The sequence below is a fragment of the Cydia splendana genome, chromosome Z, assembly GCF_910591565.1.
Source record: "Cydia splendana chromosome Z, ilCydSple1.2, whole genome shotgun sequence".
NCBI lineage: Eukaryota > Metazoa > Arthropoda > Insecta > Lepidoptera > Tortricidae > Cydia > Cydia splendana.
Window position 1 is genome coordinate 10094625 of NC_085987.1, and position 25816 is coordinate 10120440.

General features: G+C 37.7%; 1 protein-coding gene across 3 annotated transcripts; it reads right to left on the bottom strand.

Moving 5' to 3' along the window:
- On the bottom strand, nt 1-24412 carry LOC134804231 (high affinity copper uptake protein 1). 3 transcript variants are annotated; one of them, XM_063777199.1, is made up of 7 exons: nt 24202-24412; nt 23114-23200; nt 22682-22780; nt 11798-11910; nt 11589-11711; nt 3112-3141; nt 1-1500 (listed from the first exon to the last, which is right to left on the bottom strand). In XM_063777199.1, exons 2-7 carry the CDS (start codon nt 23189-23191, stop codon nt 1299-1301), a joined length of 645 nt encoding a protein of 214 aa, XP_063633269.1. In that variant the 5' UTR covers nt 23192-23200; nt 24202-24412; the 3' UTR covers nt 1-1298. The 3 variants fall into 3 exon arrangements, with proteins under 3 accessions (XP_063633269.1, XP_063633270.1, XP_063633271.1); XM_063777200.1 differs by lacking the exon at nt 24202-24412 and adding an exon at nt 23842-24008; XM_063777201.1 differs by lacking the exon at nt 23114-23200 and having other exon boundaries at nt 24202-24411.
- Between the last annotated feature and the right edge of the window lie 1404 nt (nt 24413-25816).

A 25816-nucleotide genomic window follows, 5' to 3' on the forward strand; every position in this document is an offset into this window, starting at 1 on the left:
TTTTTCCAGATCAAAGCATTTATATTGATATCATTATTCTAAATATACAATATTCTATAAAGGTATAACTGGTACTAAAATAAACATCAAAATCGTCGCCCAAAAAGTACTTAAACAACATGTGTCCTCTTAAAACGTGAATTATTTTACACACGATATTTATATATTTATTTGAACTACGCAACAAAAAAGCGAGGATATTATTTAACATATTTTAATACTATTTTGTATTGTAGTAGTCACAGGCTTGATGTGCTGTAGGTACCTGGGGGTGCTTTACCGGTGAACAAGTCAAGGCGCAGCGGCAAATTTCCAATAAACAAATTACATTAGCATGAAATTTAACGCTGTGCCTCGCGTCTCCTTGCCGGTGCTAAATCACCATAACCACTGGAGTAAAAACCGCGTTCTAAAACCATGCTGTGAACACTACTGCCGCACGCGCAGCCAGAGAAGCGTAAGCCGCGCGTTTGAAGTAATGTATTTCACAGTACGGAAAATATCTCTCTGTTTCTTTTCTATACTCCGGTGTCATTACACAGAATGACACAAAAGACGTATGCAAAATGATCATCTCCAATTCAGCTAATGACGAACAATATAATGCTTTATCCCGGGCGTCTAAAGTACGTAATTTACAAATACTTGCAAGGAATTTTGGTGGCGCGTCATTGAGTACGAGATGCAAAAAAATGTTGCAAATAAATGATTTTTACACTAGGTGTTTTATTTGGTAAATATAATAATTACTAAAATTGTATCGCATAAATACAGTTTTCTTACCGCCAAAATAAATACCTTAAATTAATGCATAGTGTAAATACTAAGTAACTAGCAAATAAATAACTTTTACGTATCTCTACTCTACGTGTTCTTGTGCATATAACATATCACACCATCACCAATTTAAATACCTTGGTATTTAACTTGGTATTTTCTCTTAGCTAAGGAATTTATTTTGACAATAAGAGGAATGTAATTCAAGGAATAATTTTACAGAATAGCTTAGCCATATCTATTCTGTAATAACAACGACATTAAATAATGATTCATCCCTAAACACGTATTGAGTGTCAACATAATTAGGCCAAGCTAAATTTTTCAAGTCGCTTTAAAAAATAACACATTAAATTTTAACTTATAAATTACACTTTAGGTACAATAGGTATGTATAATCTAAACAGCGGCCGTTTATGCTTAAAAATAAACAATGCTTTATATTGTTCGTCCATAGCCAATCCGGATCTCATTCAGTATAACGTGTTTTGCGTCACCCGACCTCGTTATTTGAGTTTGTGTCAGTGACAGTGTTCGGTGAAGTCTACGACGACGGACTCGCGCCAGCCGAAGAGGAAGTACCCCGTGGCCGAGCCTAGCACGACGGCCACGCATAGCCACGTGTTGTACGTCATGAACACGAGCATGAGCATGTAGCTGATGAACACCTGGAGACCGTGGAGCACGGTTTGGTAGGCGTGCGCGCCGCTTAGCATCGTCGGTCTGTAAACAAAACAACAACTCTTATCAGGCCACTTAATTGTGTTGCAATTTTACGGATAATTGTAGCCGCACTTTTATAGTATGTCATCAAAACTCGCGTTCTACACCTATAACTAAGTGAGAGCGGGACGCATTGCAGGTTGCAGGATATACCATAAAAGTGCAATCATACTGTCTGTACAGGACCGTTAATAACAGTTTTAAACTCGATCAGTCTAGTAGTTTTGGAGCAAATTGGCTGTGACAGATGAGACACACGAGTGATCCTTTAAGCTATAAGGGTTCCATTTTGTATGTAGGTAGGTACTCTCATTTGAAACGAGCACTAGCAAAACTAACTTAAACTGTATCGGGTAATTCCGAAAATCTGCCATTATTCCATTACATTAGAGTCCATTTTCTAAATTACACGAATAGAACATAAGTCTACTAACTAACTTTATAAGAAAAAATAATATATTTTAAGTATTACTCTGTATTCGACGCTCAACTTCTGCTCACGAATCTACACTAAGCAGGTACATGCAATTAAAACTATAACATTAGGCCTGTTCGCTTGTCGGCATATCAATCTAACAAAAATAACGGGCTCAGAGGAGTCAGAGATAATATCTCAGTTGTATAGCCTGCAGGCGAGCGATCGATCACTGCTTTTGATTTGGTACGACAGACTGACCCAACTCCACCTACTATACACGGGATTAACGTACTTATTAACTACACTTTCACATATAATATATGCTAGAATGGTGGAAAAAATATGTGCCATGGGACATTTTTAATTACCTATATAATTGTTCCTACGTCCAGCACGTTAGGTCAGCAGATTAAAACTTGTCATTTTATCTTCATGTCAGTTAGGTATTTACTAAACTATATAATGTGGGTGAATATACCCAATACTATAGTTTTTTTAGCATTAGAAAAAAGGTAAACAATCTTGACGTATTTTTATTTAAAAACAGTTTTGAAAAATATAAGTCACGGCAAATATGTAACACTTATGAATCATCACAAGTAATCGTTACTGATTTTAAAAAGCTTTTTTTACTTAAAAAAACATGTCTAATAAAAACGAACTTTAGTGTCGAAAAGACTTAAGCCGATTTGGTCGATTTTAATCTATTTCTTTTATTTTAAGGATCTAGGGATTCTAGGGTACAGTCACCTGCAATAATATGTTAATCTCCGAAGGCCGCAAAAATATGTGACACGCTCTTATTTCGTTACAAATAAGATCGTGTCAGATATTTTTGCGGCCTTCGTTGTGTTACATATTATTGCAGGTGACTGTACTTAGCATAATAAACTGCCGCTTGTTTTAACAAATAATTGCGAACCAATTGATTAAATTGTGATATTTTAAGGTTAATGATATTCTAACCTGATAAGGGTCAAGTCTATCCAACGTCAGTTTACTCTAGCCAGCTAATTAAAAATGTACGTACAGTCAACAGCAAAGGTTTTCCAACCTTCAAAATGATCTACAGACGCTCTTATTCTCACAATATTAAAGTTTTGTTCAGATAATTTTGAAAACTTCGCCCGCATAGCTACATCTGCTGCTAACTGTACGTAGCTATGAATGACTTAATAAATAAGGTTACTTACACATTCCTTTCCAGAGCATGCGGCACCGGCCTTAAAAGAAAGAAAAAAGTGTTATATAACATTGATTTTTTACTACCAATAGGCATATTTCCGAGCTGTTTGGTTATGAAAGTGGGAAATTACATCGTCAAGAATCAAAGTTTACATTCACATACAAGACAAAAGAGATTATATAAAGTAAACAGTGGACGTGAAACGAATCACGTTTGCAAAGAACAGTCGATATCGGATATCTACTAAAATGAATTATGTGACCAATCGTGGGCATGTCATGAATATTTCATAATAAATTACGAAATTAATGAAAACCCTTCTTTAAAAGAGATTGTAATAGTTTTGTTTTGTTCTTTTCTTTGTTTTAATTTATCGTCCGGGAGATCGGGATGTGGACGGAAAAAATGTGGATGAAGAGCGATCGCTAAGACCCTAAAGCCCCCTCCTCACTCGTGCGCGAATCGCGGGCGAAGCCGCGAACGCGAGTGTGGCGTCGATTTTCGCAGACACGCGCATAGTCTGGAGGGGGCTTAAGATGCTGTTGGTCATCTGCGACTCAAAGAGGATAAAGGCCTGTGCGCGTTGTAATATACAGATCCCAATGAGAGACGGCACACCGCTTGCGTGAAGTGTGCGGCTCCAACATTTTAGCGCACGCGCACGTGCACGTCGCGCACACGCAGTCGGTGTGCTCTGGCCTCAAGGCCGAGATAATGATCGCACTTGTCTACCTGACAGAATGATAGTGACAGCATCAGTCTCTTTCAAGCACGCGATGTTAAAATGTGACTTTCACTTTATCATGTCGTGTGTGTCCCCTTCCGTCATACGCCCTCTGTGACCAAAGGTCCTACCGAGAAAATAGAAAATCGAAATTTAGTTATCTGCCTCTCTATCGCTCGAATTTTCAAGAGTGATAGAGAGGCAAAACGAAATTTCAATTTTCCCGTAGGCCCTCGGTATCGATAATTTAATTTCGCGCGATTATACGTCAATGTTTAGGATTTACCACAGCGGTCGGCAACCTTTTTTTGCGTAGTTTTAGTAGCGTAGTTAACGATGAGTAAGTTGACGCGGGCCGCACTTTGTTAATATTTATGACTTTATCAGACATTGTCGTTTCTCAATATTACATAGCCAGAGTAGGGTTGCCAACTTTTTTTTGGTGGAATATAGTATTTTCCAGAATAAGGCATCAAAAATATAGTACATTTCAAAAAAATATAGTACTTTTAGATAAAATACTAAACATGAGTGTAATATACGTTTAATCGGAAATATAGTATTTTAGCGTACTATATATTTTTCCAAAAGTATATAGTACAGAGAGCCAAAATATAGTACAATACTATATAATATAGTACGGTTGGCAACCCTAAGCCAGAGAGGCTCGCAGGCCGCAAGTGACAGTTTCACGAGCCGCATGCGGCCCGCGGGCCGCAGGTTGCCGACCGCCGATTTACCATATAAGTATGAACTGCCGACAGAAGGATCCGTTTAAAATTGTTTTGCTATGGTCTAACGGTCCAGTCATGGGCGCATGTAATTTAACTGCCATTTGAGATCGATAGGTAGGTATGCCAATTGCGCTGGGTCGAGGTAATGAGTTACAAGTAGGTATATGAAGTACCATATAATTAACTTACCTAATTAAAATTAAACACACATTTAAGTAGGTAACACTGATGAAGTCATGACGTCATGAGTGAATAACTGGCAATTTTTTTTAAACCTCTGGGACTCTTGATCGTTGGAAAAAGTAGGTACCTACTTAGGGGCTGTCCATAAATTACGTCATCGATTTTTGGCGATTTTTGACCCCCCCCCCCCTATAATCATCCAAAAATCATGCTTCAAATGACCCCTTTTCCTCCTACTTCATGCTACCGTCATCCGATGTCCAGACCCCCCCCCCCCTAATTTGAAATGACGTAATTTATGAATAGCCCCTTACCTATATTAAATGGTACTCTTGGATTCGTTAAAATTTTATGTCACTTCGACATTAATAGGCAAGAAGACGAAGGGTTATTTACACCCTCACATTTTTATGTCGAGTCACCATAACTTCAATACTACTAAGTTAATTTTGACGAATAATTAACCAACCTCCAAAAAGGAAGAGGATACGAGTACGAAAACCAAGTCGGTTATTTTCATTTGTGAAACGCTTTAGAATCTTTAGATCAACTTGAATGGTCCATAATTCCTACTAATAATATAAATGCGATATCAACTCTGTAATGTCTGTCTGTTACCTCTTCACGCTTAGCCACTGGACCGATTTGGATGAAATTTTGTATGGGGACAAGTTTGAGGCCCAACGAAGGAAATAGGATAGTTTTTAACAATCATCATCGCCATCATAATCATCATTCCACGCAGACGGAGTCGCGAGCAGAAGCTAGTAATTTATAAGTACATGTGCAATTTTAGATCAAAGCTCTATACATTACATACAATGACAAATTGACATACAATGTGACCATACCTTGCATATGTCAACAATATTGATTACTTATTGTTAATTAAAACCGATGTGCAGGATCGATATAACTCAGTATTTTTTGTATAGCATAGAATTGTTTTATGTATTTAAGGACCTGTAATTAGTCGTAAGTTAATTGATTCCATTGTGTTACGATAATTACCATGTAATTTTATTTAATAATATCCAGAAAGGAAAAGGGGGACTACTTTTGTATATAGTTATCTACGTTCGTTCACTTTCCTCTTAAAAGGCGTTGTTTACGAATGGCTGCTAACTGGATATCAGCAAGATAAGATATCAATTAGTTGGATATATGTAATTAATAGGTATATCAGGTAAATGTTGGGTACGTTAAACTCTGATATACAGATGCAATTGATTCACAGGAGTTAGCGCCGAATGATCGACAGATTAATTAACCTTTTCGCCACGCTGTCATCATTGTCATCAACGCCATGTAAAAAATCGCACGCAGACAACCCGAATAACATATCAAGACGTGGCGTGTGGGACACGAAATGTATTGACTTTATATCAAGTCAATGGCAGCGAATGGCTCCTCTACACGATGACCCATCATAGTGGCCCACTATGATGGGCCAACGTGTAGTGAGGGTAGTGGTGTAGGATGGCTTACGGTGCGGCGAATAGCGATGGGATGGCCGCTGTGTCGGTTTTTCGTCCGCACATCAAAGGTAGTGGGCCAGCGATGGCGGTACGCATCTACACGTGGCCCAATCCACAGTGCGTGCTCGAACGCGGTCGAGAGTGGACGTTTGTGCTCAGTATCAATTTACGATTTTTTTTATTAAAACTGAATCAGTAATTGTATGTTGAAGGCCCAATATTGTTAAAAAGAAAAAAAACCTATAGCTGGCTGGAACAGGTATGTGAGCGAGGGTCATAGGACAGCCCGTTTAAAGTTTCAGGTTTGGTTGTTGTACTCTAAACCGTAAGTAGGAAAAGTGTTTGAGGAAGTGCGTGAGAGTAAAAGAATCTTTAGATCTCGCTTAAACTTGTGTCAAAAGAATGAAGAACAAATTAAGTTGGATATTATATGCGAGCACCACTCTAAGCGAGATAAGAGTTTATGGAAGTCCACTAACAGACTCAATCCCAAACCGGGCCTTCCAGTGAGCTTCGGGGGTATCAGTGACGGTTAAATATCAGAATACCGAAAATCGATTTACCTAATGTTGAATCACCTATGCTCTTTTCACCTATTTAAAAAAATACATAATGATCAATTAACCTAAGCTTATAACACCTAATGAACGAATTACCTAATGCACGTTTCATCTAAAATTGGTTTACCTAAGCTCAGAATACCTATGATCGATTTACCTAAACTTGAAACACCTAATGCTCGAAATACCTAAAACCGATTTACCTAATACACAAAATACCTACAGCTAATATACGAAACACCTAATGTTGATATATCTAATGCACGAATTACCTAAAGCTGATATGCCTATTGCACGAAACGTCTAAGGCTGATATACCTAATGCACAAATAACCTAAAGTCGGTATAGCTAATGATCGAATTAGCTAAAGTTAATATACCTAATGGACGAAATGCCTAAATTCGATACACCTAATGAACGAAATACCTGAAGTCTATGTACTTAATCAACGAGATACCTAAAATCAAAATTAAAAATATAATTATTGTTTAGTAGAATATTATTGGGACATACAATATTTGGTATAAGTACATTTTTTAGCCAAATCATTCAATTGACTTACCTACTATTTTTTATTATAATATAAAGTCTAGTCATTTGACAGAGTCGAGATTAACTGAGATTTGACAGAGTGTTAGGTTAACTGCGACCAAACAGTGCCAAAACCGACTTTCATTTCATCGTCATGATGTTAACTTATAAAAATAAAGATTTTTATGTTTTGTATTAGACTTACAAAATCATTCTACTACCTAAAAGGTAGCGTTTTAAAAAGTGTATTTTTAAGTTGTTATCCAAACAAACAGTTTCTACTGTAAAGTTGAGTAATCATACGATTTATTGGCTTAGTTTGCCACTTAATCATTCGGCAAAATGATATGAATTTTGTGCTAAGTATATCGACTTTAGGTATTCCGTGCATTAGGTAATTCGTTCAGCAGGTATATCAACTTTACGTATTTCGTTCGATAGGTTTAACGGTTTTAGGTATTTCGTCCATTAGGTAAATCAACTTTAGGTACATCGTTCATTAGGTATATCAGCTTTAGGTGTATCGTCCATTAGGTATATCAGTCATAGGTGCTTCGTGCATTAGGTATAATTTAGGTGAAACGTGCATTCGGTATGTCGGCTTTAGGTGAAGCGTGCATTAGGTAAAACGTGCATTATGTATATCGTGCATTAGGTGTTTCGTCCATTAGGCTATTTGAGCGTAGGTATTATAAACTTAAGTCAGTCAATGTTTAGGTAAAATGATCGCTAGGTAATTTAAAAATAGGTGAATCAAGCATAGGTGATTCTACATTAGGTTAATCAGTTTTCGGTATTCTGATATATAACCCTGCCGCGATACTGTAGTGCATCAGGGATGTTTACCGAGGCGCGGGTTGAGTGTTTATATTATACGCGAGTATGCGCAAGCGATGTACATCCCTGGTGCGCCGGACCCGCGCCAGTACCAACAGTATTCTTCAAAAATGATCTCGGAACGTGTAGATGTAGACTGTGTGTATCTCAACCACGGCTGTGCTATACATATACACCTAAACCAAAATGTAAAATACGTACACTGATACCTGATAACTTGTGAGGCGAACTACCTAGAATAGCGCAGAAATTGAAATTGATCGAAGTGACATTTTATCAATATTTTGACATTTTTTATTAATTAACATTATTAACTTTAATTTGTAATTTAATGCCCTAATATTTATTTTCATTTAATCAAGTCGTTATTATTATATTATATTTTGATTTAATTTCATTTCTTTTTAATTTCTATTAATTAATTTATCTCTGATTATAACATTTGTAACAAAATGACATTGTATAGTATATAGAGCAAAATACTAACAATATTTTATAAGTCATAGTCGTAAGTAGGTACTAACAAAAATGATCTGTTGGTCCTTAAATAAATGATAGATATATTATAGTATATGTATATAGTATATTTGTATAGGTAATTAATATGTTATTCGTAATTTATTGATTGTTTTTGCTGTTGTAATTGTAGCACCGCTCACAATCTCTCTGCTTAGGCTTAAGGTTGACTGGTAGAGAATGCCTTATGGCATTAAGTCCGCCTTTTGTACTATAAGGTTTTTCTTTTGTGCAATAAAGATTAAATAAATAAATGAAAAAAAAATACGAGTATGTGGCCTCATTATGGAAGCAATGAAGGAATAGGAAATTTATGCAGACAGTACATTTACAATTTAAATGAATAAATATAACAATACATACCAACAGTTACATAAATGGATATTAGATACATATATCTAACTATACATAGCAAGTACCTACATTACACAATTTGCACAGCCATGTTGGTAAGCTAGTAACAAAATTAAATAAAAATTATAATATGCTCTAAAATAATTTAAGCAAATTAAGGTAACATGAGATTAAAAAAGAAATTTAATAAATTCTTTAAAAAAAATCTAACATTAAATTTTTTTCGGGAAGTAGGTATCATCTAAAGCTCCTGCAGCTTCTACGCCATTTTTTTTAAATTACTTGAAGTAAATATTGGTACGTGGCGTATAGATAAATTGCTGCAACGGCTAATGTTTCCACGTCCATCTTGGAAACCGGATAGATCACAACTGAATGTTGCCATCGTGGCGTTGTGTTTCGACCATCGCATGGCCACCTCGCTGGCCCAGCGCTGGCGCAGCGCTGGGACATCGTGCAGAGGAGCCAGAAATTATAAATTATAATTAATAATCACGGAATCGAAAAGGTAAACGCTTGCGGTGATTCTGATTACCTACTGTCCCTAGTCCCTACTGAGTGCTCAATACGCAGAAGGCAGTCTTTGATTCCGGTTGTTGTCTAAATGTCTACTGCTACAACAGATATACCTAAACCCAAAACGGCTGTCGACCTTAAGGGGCTTACAGATTACCAGTTCGCCGGACGACACCAGCCTGGCAGTTGTTCGGAACTGTCACCTTTTGCGATTAACTGACAGGCTGATATCGTCGCGCGTCTACCGTCCAGAAGCACTTATTAGGGGAATTGTGTTTATCAAAACTATGTGACAATAACCAAAAACTGGGGAATCTGTAGGACTACAATATGAATATACTGATATATACAGAAATTAATTGGTTTATTAGAAAATACAATTCCCCTAATGAGGGCGCCACTGGACGGTCGACGCAGTCTTAAGACTAGGTAACCGAGTCGAGCCCGGAATACGTTATCTTTCTTACCATATCACCCATTTAAATAAATTAACAGCCACTTCGATAGCTGCAGTAGGAATTACTTCAATAGACTATGTAATTAGTAATTGCAGACAGCAACAGATATCTAATGAATACCTAGAACTTTTTCTAGCAATAACGAGGGATCGACAAAATGAAATATCGACATAATGGCAGGTAAGCTCGTCTCTATAGAAAATACTAAGTAAAACTGATAAAGATGACAGTTCCGCGAAATACAGGACACGTAGCCTATCTTCTTTAATCGATTAGCCATTTTTATGAGTATAGGTATATACCTATAGTCATAAAAATGGCTAATCGATTAAAGAAGATGGGCATATGCCCATTTGCATTTGAAATGTATTTATTTGACAGAATATGGTACATTTGATGTGATCTTAAATTAGAATTAATGCAAGTTCTACCATATTCTACCGTGAATTCGGTGTACAAATATTTTTACTTATATCTATTTCTTACATCTATATCTTTGGTTTACACAATATATTAAAATATAACTATAGGTACAATCAAATTTGAGTTATATTCTTGTAACATTTTGGTGAGTTAAAGCTCATATAATTTTCTTTTATAAGTATGTATCTTTTACTTGCTTTGCTTATCGATAACAGGGTTATCGATGTTTCATTTTGTCAATCCCTCGTATTTTCTATAAAATCTTTTAGGTATATAATGACTAATTGTTACTAAAGCCTATGCAAATACAGCGACACAGTATATTGACTCCACGATATAAACCGGTTTATGATTATTTAAGAAAGTTAAAGGCAATTTATACGAAACGGAATTGGATATGCCGCGTGACAGCGATAATTAAAAACCGGCCAAGTGCGAGTTGGACTCGCGCACGAAGGGTTCCGTACCTTTATGCAAAAACGACAAAGTTTTTAGTATTTTGTTGTTATAGCGGCAACAAAAATACCTCGTCTGTGAAAATTTCAACTGTCTAGCTATCACGATTCATGAGTTAGAGCCTGGTGACAGACAGACAGACGGACGGATAGCGGAGTCTTAGTAATAGGGTCCCGTTTTTACCCTTTGGGTACGGAACCCTAAAAATGAGTTAGCTTTAAAGCAGCGGTCGGCATCCAGCGGCCTCTCACTTGCGGCCCGCGAGCCTCCCTGGCTATTTTGTATGTAATATTGACAAATGACAATGTCTGATTAAAGTCATAAATATTAACAAGTGCGGCCCGCGTCCACTTCTTTAACTGCTATGTGGCCCTTGGCTGCTAAAAGGTTGCCGACCGCTGCTTTAAAGGAATAAAACAAAAATGTTACTAATTGTGGCTCGTAGTTTTATGAATATGGAGTATTTATACTATTTATTACGGCTTTATAACATCAGGCCTGGGGACCCATTGTACAGTCAGATATGATACTGAATACATCGATACGGTATACAGACAAATCGATAGTCGAATCGATATTTCCAGATGTGTCTGAAAATACTGACCACGGCAGATTTCGAACAAAGTGTAAAGTCACGCGAGTAGCAGCGAGATAAGGAAGGTAGACGTAGTAGTAGTTACGAAAGTACGGATAACATAATGTCTATACTCAACTGTATAACTTGAGGATCATCAGGGCTGCATATGTTTTGGACACCCTTGTCAGGTGGCGCCACCGCGCAGTACTGTAGACCCGCATACGTTTTCCACAGCAGGTGTTTTCTGTAATATTTAAGCCTGAAACAAAACAAGTTCATTATGCAACCACCAAGCATGATAAGATAATTTCAATTGAAGTTAATTATAAAATTTATATAAATTACCCTTCGTATAGCAAAGCCATTATAAATATTGCTATGAATGAGCCAATGAACGGTCCGACCTCTTTTACGTCCCACCAAGAGAAGAGGATTGTCTCCACATATCCGCCATGGAACTAGAAAAGAAATGTTTACGTTCGTACGTTGGTAAAGTCAGAGTCGAAGTGTTGCAAGACTTGCAAGAACGTCAAGTTCACACGGTCGATTCCCTTCAAGACTTCAGGGCACTATAAGGCATTAGAGCTGTGACCTGGCGTGTACAGTCACCTGCAATAATATGTTACACAATGAAGGCCGCAAAAATATCTGACACCATCTTATTTGTAGAGCCATAAGAGCGTGTCACATATTTTTGCGGCTTTCGAAGAGGAACATATTATTGCAGGTGACTGTACTACTTGCAACTGTTAACGCCTGATTTCATCCATAGCCATTCCTTGGAAACAGGTCAGGTATTCTGAAGTTATGTTATGAAATACAGGAGAGCCTCGCTAATCCGGTGTTCGCTATAATCCAGACGTTTTCGGCGCGGGCGCACTGCCTTAACAAGGGCAGACTTTGACTTACACGAAACTAAGAGCGCCTTCGAAATGAAGAGCGAAAATGTCAAGCAGAAGAGTATATAAACTGATTAACATATGTACTGTTAAGTAAATTATTTCATTAGTTTCAATAAAGTTATATGTTAGTATTAATACATACATAAAGCATTCATTTATTTACTTACTAATGTTTTTTATACCATAAAAATGATAATCCGAAAACCTCTTTAATCCGGATAACAGCCGGTTTTTTGCCCGCCCGGATTAGCGAAGTCCTATTATTGTACTAGTGGATCTTATGGGTTTGCAACAAGGTTGACAAATCGCTGCCCCAATATTACAGGGTTCTATATATCGTCGTTGCGTTTACCAAATCTTATATGTGCGAGATCTTAATCAAATGAATTAACACCTTATAGTTAGGGAGGCGAATAGGGGAATTTTCGGCAATACTCGAGCGTGGCAGTTTAAGATATGAGAGATACCTTAGACCTAATAGAACAACCTTGTAAAGTATTTAGCTCTATATGTAGTGACGCGCGCCTAGGATAGACGATCAGATTAGTAAAAAAAAATGGATAGTCTGAAATACTCGAGCGCCTCAGATTAAGATATTGGGGGTTGATTTTAGTGTTCAAAGACTAAATTTAACTAATCTGACGATAAGTCCTTGACGCCGCCGAGTTATAGGGTCGCGAACTTGTAAAAAAAAAACGTTAATCCGGCATTCTCGAGCGCGATTTTTTTATTTTTTATTTTGAAGAATATAATCTAAAACTTACTAAAAATACAAAATCTGCCGGTTTCCGCATGACCGGAAGTGTGGAGGAGCCATTTCGTCTTCCTAAGAACGCGTTGCGGCATATAAGTCGCGAACGATACATTTTACAAAAAAAAAGTTTAAATAAACAACAAAGGTAATTTTATTGTCATTCTTAAATTCCCCGTTTTATCAAGGAGAAAGAAAGGAAAAAAAAGAAACCAAAAAACCTTTTTCGGTCAGATTAAGAGAACCCACCAACATTTTTGTCAGATTAAAAAAATATGCTTTCAGGATACCGAGATAAACCTCCCCTATGAAAATCTGACGCGCTCGAGTATTTCAAAAAAACTTTTTTTTTTTGCATTTTCAAAAATTCATCGTAACTTATCGTCACGCCGAAATCGTCAGTTTTTTTAAAGGAAGCTTCCTTGGGGCCTACTTAACACCCCTTCCGAAAATCTGACGCGCTCGAGTAAATTTTTTTTTTTTGCATTTTTGACTACTTTATATGCCTACCCCCACCACGCAAACCGGCAGATTAGTATACCGTTGTTATCAGAGGCACTCGGGGCATACGTAGTATGAATATCTGACGCGCTCGAGAATGCCCAAGTAACTGTTTTTTTTAACATTTTTGAAAAACCGTACACGCCAAACCCACCGCTATAATGGTTTTTGCCATACGAGCTTTTCTTTTCGAAATTATTTTATCTTTCGATTTTGATAGGTCTCGACGGCGCCGTTGAATTACGCCATTTAGCTACCTCGCCTCCCTAACTATTATGTATTTTGTTGCTAGGTAACTATTTGTCAATCAAAAATCGAACACATATCAGCTTTGAAAAGCGCAACGACGATATGTTACATTTTCAAGGTAGTTGAAAATCGACTTAATGTCACTATGACAATGTTCAAATTTCAGTTCGATAAAAGTGAAACATAGAAAGAACCCTGTAATATTGGGGCAGCGACATTGTGAGTTAACATTGCGGACGATGGTATTCCGATAATACCAACACCACAAGCATTAGGTAATGCATGTTAGTCTTATTCAAGCGTAAGAGGAAAGGTGACGAAGTCATGTGACCGTTTCTCTATACAAACGTAATCCCTATTTTCCTCTCTAGAAAGAAAATATTTTTACGCAATTTTTATGTATATAAACACAGGCACAGGGGCACAGCTTTGCCCCATCGTTATTTTTATTTTTTAATTATAACAAGAGTTGGAGGCTTTAAAAATGTGTACTGAATTAGTTTTTCGCTCCTAGCTTTTATAATAATCAAATAATCTAAAAAAGAAAACGAAGGAGCAGAGGCTATGGTTAATAATAATATACAAAAAAATACATATATATATACAATAAATTGTATAATAATACTGTCCATAATATCAATATCTAGGGAGGAAAATGGGGACTACTTTTGTATGGAGAAGCAGTCGTGGTCGTCCACTACCGTCTTACAGCAGGGTAGGATCGAAAAATATAGAGAGGGCAAGTTTTTGCTCAGTTACGACAGAGCCCAGAATTTTGTAGCCTATTTGTCGGCAACAATCACGAGTCATTGTTCCGAGTTACTAACTGTTTACCTTTGGTAGTACATTGTTTAGTAACTATTCGGTAAATAGGTCATTGTTTAGCGTAAAGAATGAGTTCTCAATGGACAAATGGTAATGAGGTTTCCCTCAAAGCATTAGACTTACAGTCAACTACAAGGTGACATAACTTATACTTATATCACTACACAACTCTGAGCTTGAAGGAACTATGAATATACAAAACAATATTTCATAGAAAAAATTTAGTAACATTCACAGTTTATTTTAATCTATATATATAAACGTGAAAGACCTGACTGACTGACTTAAATCAACGCACAGCCCAAACCGCTGGGACTAGAAAGTCCAAATTTGGCAACTAGATTCTTTATAAGGTCTAGGGGTCCACAAAGAAAGGATTCTTCAAAATTCATCCCCTAAAGGAGTGAAATGGGGGTCCAAAGTTTGTATGGGGAAACAAGATTAGTTAGACTATTTTATTCCAAATTTCACAAGATTATTCCTAAAGATAAATGAGTACACACCTGTTTCAGGTTTTTTGAAAATTGAACCCCTAAGAGGGGGAAAAGTCACCAATAGGGTTGATATCTCAAAATATCAGTATGGGTATCGTTTTCATAGTATTTTGTGACGCTAATAACAAAACCGGCCAAGTGCGAGTCGGACTCGCGTTCCAAGGGTTCCGTATATTACACAATTTTTAACAATCAGTGCCGGATTAAGATATGTTGATGCCCTAAGGATTTCTAGGTGCCCCCTCTCCCTCGGGTCATCAAGATTACATTGATTTTTTGGTAAATTGAGAGAAGTTCATTGCCGCGTTACAGCTGAGAATGGAAATCAGTCACATCATTTTATCACGAAAATTGACAGTGCCGCAGCAGTAATGTTGCAACAGAGTACCTAATGCTGTTGCAGTCGCCACCCGAATGTCACCTTTATCATAGCTTAGAAAGTAATAGAAACGCGAGAGAAGCGAGCGCGGAAATTTTTCGATATAAAAACGCAATATGCTAGACAGTTGTAAATTTTTACTTTTAGTATGGAAATCAGTCACATCATTTTATCACGGAAGTTGACAGTACTGCAGCAGTAACGGTGCAACAGAGTAATGTTGCTGCAGTCGCCATCCGAATGTCACCTTTATCATACCTTATAAAGTTATTGAAAACGCGAGCGAAGCGAGCGCGAAAATTTTTCGATATACAAACGCAATTTTACTTTTAGTCCTAACCAGGCGCGAATCCAGGATTTCATACAGAGAAGGGATGGGACAGTTTTCTATCAGCCTAGCTTCGCATAGGGCTCGATATTCCTTAGGCTTCGATATTCGAGGTTGTTTTCATGCATAAAATAAGCAAGAAAGTAGAGCTTGGAATTGAATTGGCGAAGTGTGAGAAAGGCAGTAGGCCTAGCTGCGAAAGAGAAAAGCTTGGATTTGGATCTACGCCCAAGTGTAATTAAGGCAGAAGGCCTCGCATAAGACCTAACGCCGAACCGCAAAAGAGTGGGTTGAAATCGAATCTATGCATGTAATCACGACTCTTCTACTGCTACCGATTGTTTCCCAAAGAATTACGCGCCATTATTTTTGCAAATTAGCTTTTGGACAGCTAAAAAAAAGCGTGTGGTAAAAACGATGTGTCTGTCCCTAATTTTAAAATTTGTTCACCTTTTTCAACCTGGCATTTTGGTGCCCCTCCTGAACGTGCGCGAAGCACGTGCTTGTTTTGCTTATTGGTTACAAAGTCTTTATTAATTCAACCATTAAAGTCGACGAGTACAAAAAACTTTAAGCTAGCTCTCAATTTAACATTTTTTTTTTTTTAAATTTTTAATTTGACCTTACAATTACTCGTAAGTAGGTAAGACCGTTAAATATTTAAAATGATTATCTTATCAGAAAATTATCACCAATTACTCTAAGAAAACTACTACTCTAACTAATCCGGCACTGTTAACAATGTATTTTTTATGTGAAACGTGAATGAAATCTCTTTAAAACATCCGTAGGGGTCGGATTAAAAACTGTAATTAAGTCCGACTCACGCTTGACTGTACATTTCTAATAGGTTTTCCTGTCATCTATAGGTATAGACCTATTTTATGTATTTTTTTCAAAATTTTAGACCTAGTAGTTTCGGAGATAAGGGGGGGGGAATGGTCATTTTTTGCCTATTTTCTTCAATAACTTCTAAACTGTTGATTCGAAAATTATAAAAAAAAAAATATTTGAAATCCTTACAATAAGCTCTTTCATTTGATATGTAACATGATATAGTTTGAAAAAAATTTTTTTTCATTTTTTCATTTACCCCCCAAAAGTGGCCCCCATGTTTAAAATTCATTTGTTTACGTTACATGTCCGTATTCGGGTCACAAACTTACATATGTGTACCAAATTTCAACTTGATTGGTTCAGTAGTTCCGGAGAAAATCGGCTGTGACAGACGGACAGACAGACAGACAGACAGACAGACAGACAGACAGACAGACAGACGCACGAGTGATCCTATAAGGGTTCCGTTTTTTCCTTTTGAGGTACGGAACCCTAAAAATTGCATCAAAATTAAAATTAACGTAGCCGAAGTGAACAATCATCCCCCTGGTGGGTGGTGCAATGGGGTTGAAATTTCAAAATATCAATATGGGTATTATTTCCATGGTTTTGTGGGACGCTATTTACAAAAATGGGATCAAAATTAAAATATAACGTAGCCGACGTGTACTATGGCCCCTGGTGGGGAATGCTAATTACGAAGATATATAAATGCAAGTGTCCTGACTGACTGATTCATCAACGCAGAGCCGAAACTACAAAAGATAGAAAGTTGAAATTTGCACACTAGATTACATTTATAAAGTGTGTGTGTGTGTAGTGTGTGTAGAGATAAGAAGCAATTTTGAGAAATTCAACCCCTAAGGGGGTTAAAAAGCGGATGAAAGTTTGTATGGGGTTCAAGTTTTATTTTAAGCTAGGAATTTAAAACTTCGGAAAAAGATATATTATTAAAATACAAGAAAACTAATTTCAGCGTTTTAGAAAATTCATCCCCCATGTGGTGAAAAAGGGGTTGAAAGTTTGTATGGATACAAAAAATTTTTCGAACGCGGGAGTCGTGGGACTTGAATCTTTGTATTTGGGGATATTATTAAAAGACAGGAAAAATGATTTCAGCGTTTTGTAAAATTCATCCCCTAACAGGGTTAAAAAGCGGTTGAAAGTTTGAATCCATTACAAATGCTTTGAAACTTCTTAGAAAGGCATAATAGCTGATTACAAAAAAAACGATTGCAACGTTTTTGGAAATTCAACCCCTAAGGGAGTTAAAAAGGGGATGAAAGTTCGTCTTGGGGTGCAAATTTAATGTTAGGCTAGGAACTTGAAACTTTGCAAAAAGGTATTAAATTAAAAGGCAAGAAAAATAATTTCAGCGTTTTTGAAAATTCATCCTCTGAGGTGGTGAAAAAGGGGTTGAAAGTTTGTATGGATATCAAATTTTTATTCCAACGCGGGACTTGAATCTTTGTATTTGGGTATATTATTAAAAGATAGGAATAATGATTTCAGCGTTTTGTAAAATTCATCCCCTAACAGGGTTAAAAAGTGGTTGAAAGTTTGAATCCATTACAAATGCTTTGAAACTTCTTAGAAAGGCGTAATAGTTGATTAGGGGCTGTCCATAAATTACGTCATCGATTTTTGACCCCCCCCCCCTATAATCATCCAAAAATCATGCTTCAAATGACCCCATTTCCTCCTACTTCATGCTACCGTCATCCGATGTCCAGACCCCCCCCCCCCCCTAATTTGAAATGACGTAATTTATGAATAGCCCCTTACAAAAAAAAAGTAATTGCAACGTTTTTGGAAATTCTGCCCCTAAGGGTGTTAAAAGAGGGATGAAAGTTCGTCTTGGGGTACAAAATTTATTTTAAGCTAGGAACTTGAAACTTTGCAAAAAGGTATTAAATTACAAGAAAACTAATTTCAGCGTTTTTGAAAATTTATTCCCTAACGTGGTGCAAAACGAGTTGAAAGTTTGTATAAATATCAAACAATTTTTTTTCAAGCTTTCAAGCTAGGAACTTCAAACTTGGTAAAAGGGCATTAACATTATATTAAAAATTTGTATTATAAAGTTTGCATCTATGAAAATTATAGGTACTCAAGATGTAAAATGTTCAAGATAAGAGTCCACGCTAGATATGAGCGCCGATAGGCATTTAGCCGGCGGCGGCGCGCCGGTCAAAATCGGTCGGCGGCGGCGGCGAATCGGCGGCGTGGCCTTGAAACACGTTTGATTAATGAAAAAAGAAATCAAAACAAAATTTTACCGAAAATACATGTTTTTTCTGTAAGAAAGTTATAAAATAAGTGCATTTTTCAATTTCAAGCAAAATTTATTGAATAAAGGTACGATTTTTAGGGTTCCGTACCCAAAGGGTAAAACGGGACCCTATTACTAAGACTCCGCGGTCCGTCCGTCCGTCCGTCTGTCACCAGGCTGTATCTCACGAACCTAGACAGTTGAAATTTTCACAGATGATGTATTTCTGTTGCCGCTATAACAACAAATACTAAAAAGTACGGAACCCTCGGTGGGCGAGTCCGACTCACACTTGTCCGGTTTTTTTAATATAGTATAAACGATAGCGCGCATCATCAGAGGCGGTCTTAATCTTGGCGAGGCCCTGGCCGGAAGATCTTTCCGTGGCCCTTATCTTTTGTACTAAGTAAAAAGTAGCGGATTGACTGTATCATGGAAACGTCTGGTCGACAGTCCAAAGAGCCGAAGTGAGGAAAATCAAACTCCGTCATGAACCAATATCGACCCAACAAACCGATTAATGTCAAAAAGGCCGAGCTCCACCTAACACCGAAGACCTGATTCCGACGCCTTCCCATGAGAGGCTAGATGCTGAGTTCCAGGTAAGCTTACAGCTTAGAATCGAACTCCAAGTGTGAGCTTGGCTGAAGGCCGAATGCGCGGAGCGCCGACTACGGCGCGCTTCTTTGCGAGGCCGAAGGACAAGCTGCAAGAGAGCAAAGCTGGAATTGAACTATTGGTCCAGTGTAAGCAAGTCCGAAGGCCGATAAAGACCGAGGCCATAGTGTTAAAGACCTGGAGCTTTCCTGCAGGTGCATTTGTACGAGGCCAAAGGCTGTGCTGCAGTGGAGCTAAGATCGGAGAAGAACCAATGACCAAGCATTTTAAAAGCGAGGCCTAAAGTTAGGCTCCAAACAGGGTCGAAAACTTGGAGGTTCAGATAGCGGCTTACTTCTATGCGAGCGATGCGAGGCCAAAGATTGGGCTGCGAGGGAGCAACGCTTGAAATTTGAACAATGGCCAAGCTTGAATGAGACCCGATTCCGTTTCCGATGCCTTCCGTGCGAAGCCAACGGCCACCTTTGGGCGTGAAAACACTTAATATCTGAAATTAACCCCCTTTTACACCTTTTTAAGACATTCAACCATGTTTGCAATGGTTAAATTAGCGGTGAATGACGGATGAGCTAGCCAGCTGGCAAAATTAGTCATTTCGTTGCCCTAACACTAGTAGCGCGGTTACCAAACAGAAAAGTTTGAATTTACCATCGATATCTTTGAATTATATGGACCTAAAATACCTTTTAATGTCTATAAGCTATTCAGACTGGCCCCGTTAAAGATCTAAACTAGATAAAATATATATTATCTGATTCTGAAAATAGTAGTATCTAACAAGGTCACGCCGATGCCACGCCGATAGCGCAGCGTCGGCGGCGGCGGCGCGAAAATTTTGTCGGCGGCGGCGGCGCGCCGGCGCGGCGCTCATATCTAGTCCACGCGGACGAACGCGCGGGCAACAGCTAGTCTTATATGTATGTAATTGTTGTATAATACATTTAATTTAGTCAGAAGCAACCTTGAGTATTGCTCTCAAGCATGGATACCTTATTACGAGGTGCATAAGCATCAAATTGAGATGGTACAAAGATGCTCTTTAACACATTTAGGATTTTGCTCTTCAAAAGGCTTACATCATAATTATAAAAACCGGCCAAGTGCGAGTCGGACTCGCGTTCCAAGGGTTCCGTATATTACACAATTTTTAACAATCAGTGCCGGATTAAGATATGTTGATGCCCTAAGGATTTCTAGGTGCCCCCTCTCCCTCGGGTCATCAAGATTACATTGATTTTTTGGTAAATTGAGAGAAGTTCATTGCCGCGTTACAGCTGAGAATGGAAATCAGTCACATCATTTTATCACGAAAATTGACAGTGCCGCAGCAGTAATGTTGCAACAGAGTACCTAATGCTGTTGCAGTCGCCACCCGAATGTCACCTTTATCATAGCTTAGAAAGTAATAGAAACGCGAGAGAAGCGAGCGCGGAAATTTTTCGATATAAAAACGCAATATGCTAGACAGTTGTAAATTTTTACTTTTAGTATGGAAATCAGTCACATCATTTTATCACGGAAGTTGACAGTACTGCAGCAGTAACGGTGCAACAGAGTAATGTTGCTGCAGTCGCCATCCGAATGTCACCTTTATCATACCTTATAAAGTTATTGAAAACGCGAGCGAAGCGAGCGCGAAAATTTTTCGATATACAAACGCAATTTTACTTTTAGTCCTAACCAGGCGCGAATCCAGGATTTCATACAGAGAAGGGATGGGACAGTTTTCTATCAGCCTAGCTTCGCATAGGGCTCGATATTCCTTAGGCTTCGATATTCGAGGTTGTTTTCATGCATAAAATAAGCAAGAAAGTAGAGCTTGGAATTGAATTGGCGAAGTGTGAGAAAGGCAGTAGGCCTAGCTGCGAAAGAGAAAAGCTTGGATTTGGATCTACGCCCAAGTGTAATTAAGGCAGAAGGCCTCGCATAAGACCTAACGCCGAACCGCAAAAGAGTGGGTTGAAATCGAATCTATGCATGTAATCACGACTCTTCTACTGCTACCGATTGTTTCCCAAAGAATTACGCGCCATTATTTTTGCAAATTAGCTTTTGGACAGCTAAAAAAAAGCGTGTGGTAAAAACGATGTGTCTGTCCCTAATTTTAAAATTTGTTCACCTTTTTCAACCTGGCATTTTGGTGCCCCTCCTGAACGTGCGCGAAGCACGTGCTTGTTTTGCTTATTGGTTACAAAGTCTTTATTAATTCAACCATTAAAGTCGACGAGTACAAAAAACTTTAAGCTAGCTCTCAATTTAACATTTTTTTTTTTTTAAATTTTTAATTTGACCTTACAATTACTCGTAAGTAGGTAAGACCGTTAAATATTTAAAATGATTATCTTATCAGAAAATTATCACCAATTACTCTAAGAAAACTACTACTCTAACTAATCCGGCACTGTTAACAATGTATTTTTTATGTGAAACGTGAATGAAATCTCTTTAAAACATCCGTAGGGGTCGGATTAAAAACTGTAATTAAGTCCGACTCACGCTTGACTGTACATTTCTAATAGGTTTTCCTGTCATCTATAGGTATAGACCTATTTTATGTATTTTTTTCAAAATTTTAGACCTAGTAGTTTCGGAGATAAGGGGGGGGGAATGGTCATTTTTTGCCTATTTTCTTCAATAACTTCTAAACTGTTGATTCGAAAATTATAAAAAAAAAAATATTTGAAATCCTTACAATAAGCTCTTTCATTTGATATGTAACATGATATAGTTTGAAAAAAAATTTTTTTCATTTTTTCATTTACCCCCCAAAAGTGGCCCCCATGTTTAAAATTCATTTGTTTACGTTACATGTCCGTATTCGGGTCACAAACTTACATATGTGTACCAAATTTCAACTTGATTGGTTCAGTAGTTCCGGAGAAAATCGGCTGTGACAGACGGACAGACAGACAGACAGACAGACAGACAGACAGACAGACAGACAGACGCACGAGTGATCCTATAAGGGTTCCGTTTTTTCCTTTTGAGGTACGGAACCCTAAAAACGACTGAAATTCTTCCGATTTATTTCACTAAGTAACAGGAGAAAAGTACTAGATTTGGTGATACTTACAGTCATAGCCATCATTGAGCCATGGGAAGCATGATCATGACTTTTATTATCTCCGCTGCCTTGTCTTAAGGTTGAATTTATACCTTCATTCATTATTGTCTGTAATTAAGAAAAAACTTGGTATCATTAAATAAACATGGTAAGAATTATTTTTACGAACACTCAGAATCATGATTATCGATTAGCATCTATCCAACGTAAATCTTTGCCATTTTATTGAAACTACAAAAAGTATTCACCATATTACGCTGGCTGGACAATCAGGATCAGGATCCTTAGTTTGAGTATATGTATAAGTCATCTCAATTGTATGTAATTATAAGTTATTTATTTTTATTATTAAAGACTTGTTAGATTATTTACATTATGTGTGGTCTGGTCAATTTAGCAGAAACTATATATTTAGGATGAATATAAGCTTTATCCACTCACATAATCTGCTTGATTCATGTCATGGTGTTCCATGTGCTCATGACCCGAGTGATGGTGCTCGTGCTGGCTGTGAGCCATGGTAAAGGTCTGAAATACGGTCTCATGAAAACTAGATGCGATATTTAATGTCTGCAAAACATATGAGCTGAACCATTGCACACATAACAGCTCAATTGTTATTACAAACATAGAAGTTTGATAACTTCATTGCTTCAAAACTGTTATTAAATAAAATGAAGAGTTTATAAATCAAACTGTATTGTTGAAATTTTTGAATAGGTCTATATCTTTTTTGCATGGCTTAGTCATGCAAAACAGATAAACATTAATTAGTTATTTGATATTTATTACCCATGCATTAATAAAGGGTTATTTAATATTGACACCTGTAACATCCAGATTAAGAATTTTACTACCACTAAGTAACACTGCAAAGTATAAGCTCTGTGTAATATTTATAGTGCAATAATGCTTTTGACAGATTGATACAAATTCTAATTTACATATGTAGGTATATTATTTAATTTATTTCACAACTGGAATACTATAACCTCTACTATTTGTAAATAATTGATTTAATAATATTTTGTTCTCAGTTCACACCAATAGCAGGTTAGCATTGATAACAATTTCAAAGTACAATTATACTATCCTATTCAAAACTTTATCAAATAAACTATTGTTAGCCAAATTGAGTTATTTATATACAACATATAAATTATACTTACTCTAATTTGTAGTAAATAAACAGCACAATAAAACAAAAATTAATTCATGAAACTGTAACTAAAAGTCTATTGAAATGTAAGGCACATGAAAGCAAACGACCGGCGAGCGCAATGGTAATACGCGAACTACATGAGTACTTTCACTTACATGATCTAACTAACCAGTCAAGTACCTCTTACTATAGAGCTGTTGTCTGGTATGCATTACACAATTGCAGTAGGTAGTACATTCAAGTACGAACACTAAACCAACACGTCCCTAATGATTATTGTATAAATTATTATTATGGTCTAATTATATAGTCAATTAGCCCTAATAATGATGAATCCTGAGCATTATAACACAACTTATAAACTTACCTTATAAAATGTTAGGAGGACGTGAACGACCAAATAAAATTAATAATTGGCAGAATGTTAGACTCTGCAGACATAAAATGTTATCAGTATAGTTATAGTATAGTAAATATAAATTTATATAATCGCATCGAGGCCACTGTTTTAACTTAACACAGTCGATCTTTCGTTCCCGATTCCTTTCACCACTAAAGCATTCATAATTCGTCGGGTGGCGTTGACGTTTAACATGGATGACAGTTGACAGAAGGCATAATAATGGGCTCTACAGATTTTTCGTACCCTACTTATAGTCTGTTAAGCCATTTCTGACAATAGAAAAAAGCATTTAAAAATGTAGGCACGAAAGGGTATCGTCCAAAGAATATAATACTCACTAGGTATCGTCCTTAGAGCATTTAGTAACTGGAGACGCCTTGGCTGTCATTTTCTGTACAAAACAGTCTGCTGATTTTTGCGGGAGAGGGGCCCGTCAAATGTGACTAGAGTCAGTCCATGAAAAGTCTGCAGCGGATTTGATAGCCCACGCAGTGCACGTGTTATTTTAAACGTCAAACTTCTATGAAATTATGACACTTGTATTGCGTGGGCTATCAAATCCGCTGCAGACTTTTGTTGGTCTATCTATATTTGTACATGATTCCCTATTAATTAGTATCAAATATAGAGCAAATCGCGGCGCGACGCCGCGAACGCGAGTGTGAGCGAGGGGGCTAAGCTCTGATAGGCGATTTACATTCGCGGCTCGTAGCTCGGTTCGCGGCGCGACTCGTGGCTCGCCTCGAGCGCGTAAGCGCGTCGAGCTAATGATTACACTCGCGTCTCGTGGCTCGGCTCGCGGCTCGACTCGTGGCTCGCACGAGAATATATAGATGGTCAAGCAAATCTTGTCAGTAGAAAAAGGCGCGAAATTCAAATTTTCTATGAGACGATATCCCTTCGCGCCTACATTTTTCAAATTTGCCGCCTTTTTCTACTGACAAGATCTGCTTGACCAAGTATAAATCACCTATTAAATAAAAGGCCGCTCGCCGAGCTTAAAAGTGGTAACACACTGTCGCACCGCACCGAGGTCATTGTGCGACGCACCCATAAGTAAGAGCGAGAAAGCGATATGCGGTGCGGTAGTGTGTTAAGGCTATTAAAGTGTAATAGGCGTTTACATTCGCGGCTCGTGGCTCGGCTCGTGGCTAGTCTCGTGTCTCGTATAGCCTCCTCCACACTCGTGCGCGAATCGTGGCTTCGCCCGCGAATCACGCGCATAGTCTGGAGGGGGCTTATAGCCATAACACACTATCGCACCGCACCAAGGTCATTGTGCGACGCACCGATAAGTAAGAGCGAGAAAGAGATATCGCTTTCTCCCTCTTACTTATGGGTGCGTCCCACAATGACCTTGGTGCGGTGCGGTAGTGTGTTGCGGCCATTAGGATGGTATTCCACCTTCCAATATTTGATCAAATTTGTATTTGCATCTCACATTTTACTTAATAAGAGAGTGAGGCGTAATGCACAATTGATTAAATATTGGACAGGTGGATTCCAGGTGGAACGCATTTTTTTACCTCAAAGTGGAAATTCAAACTCCACCGATCAATAAACTTGGAATGTTGCCCAC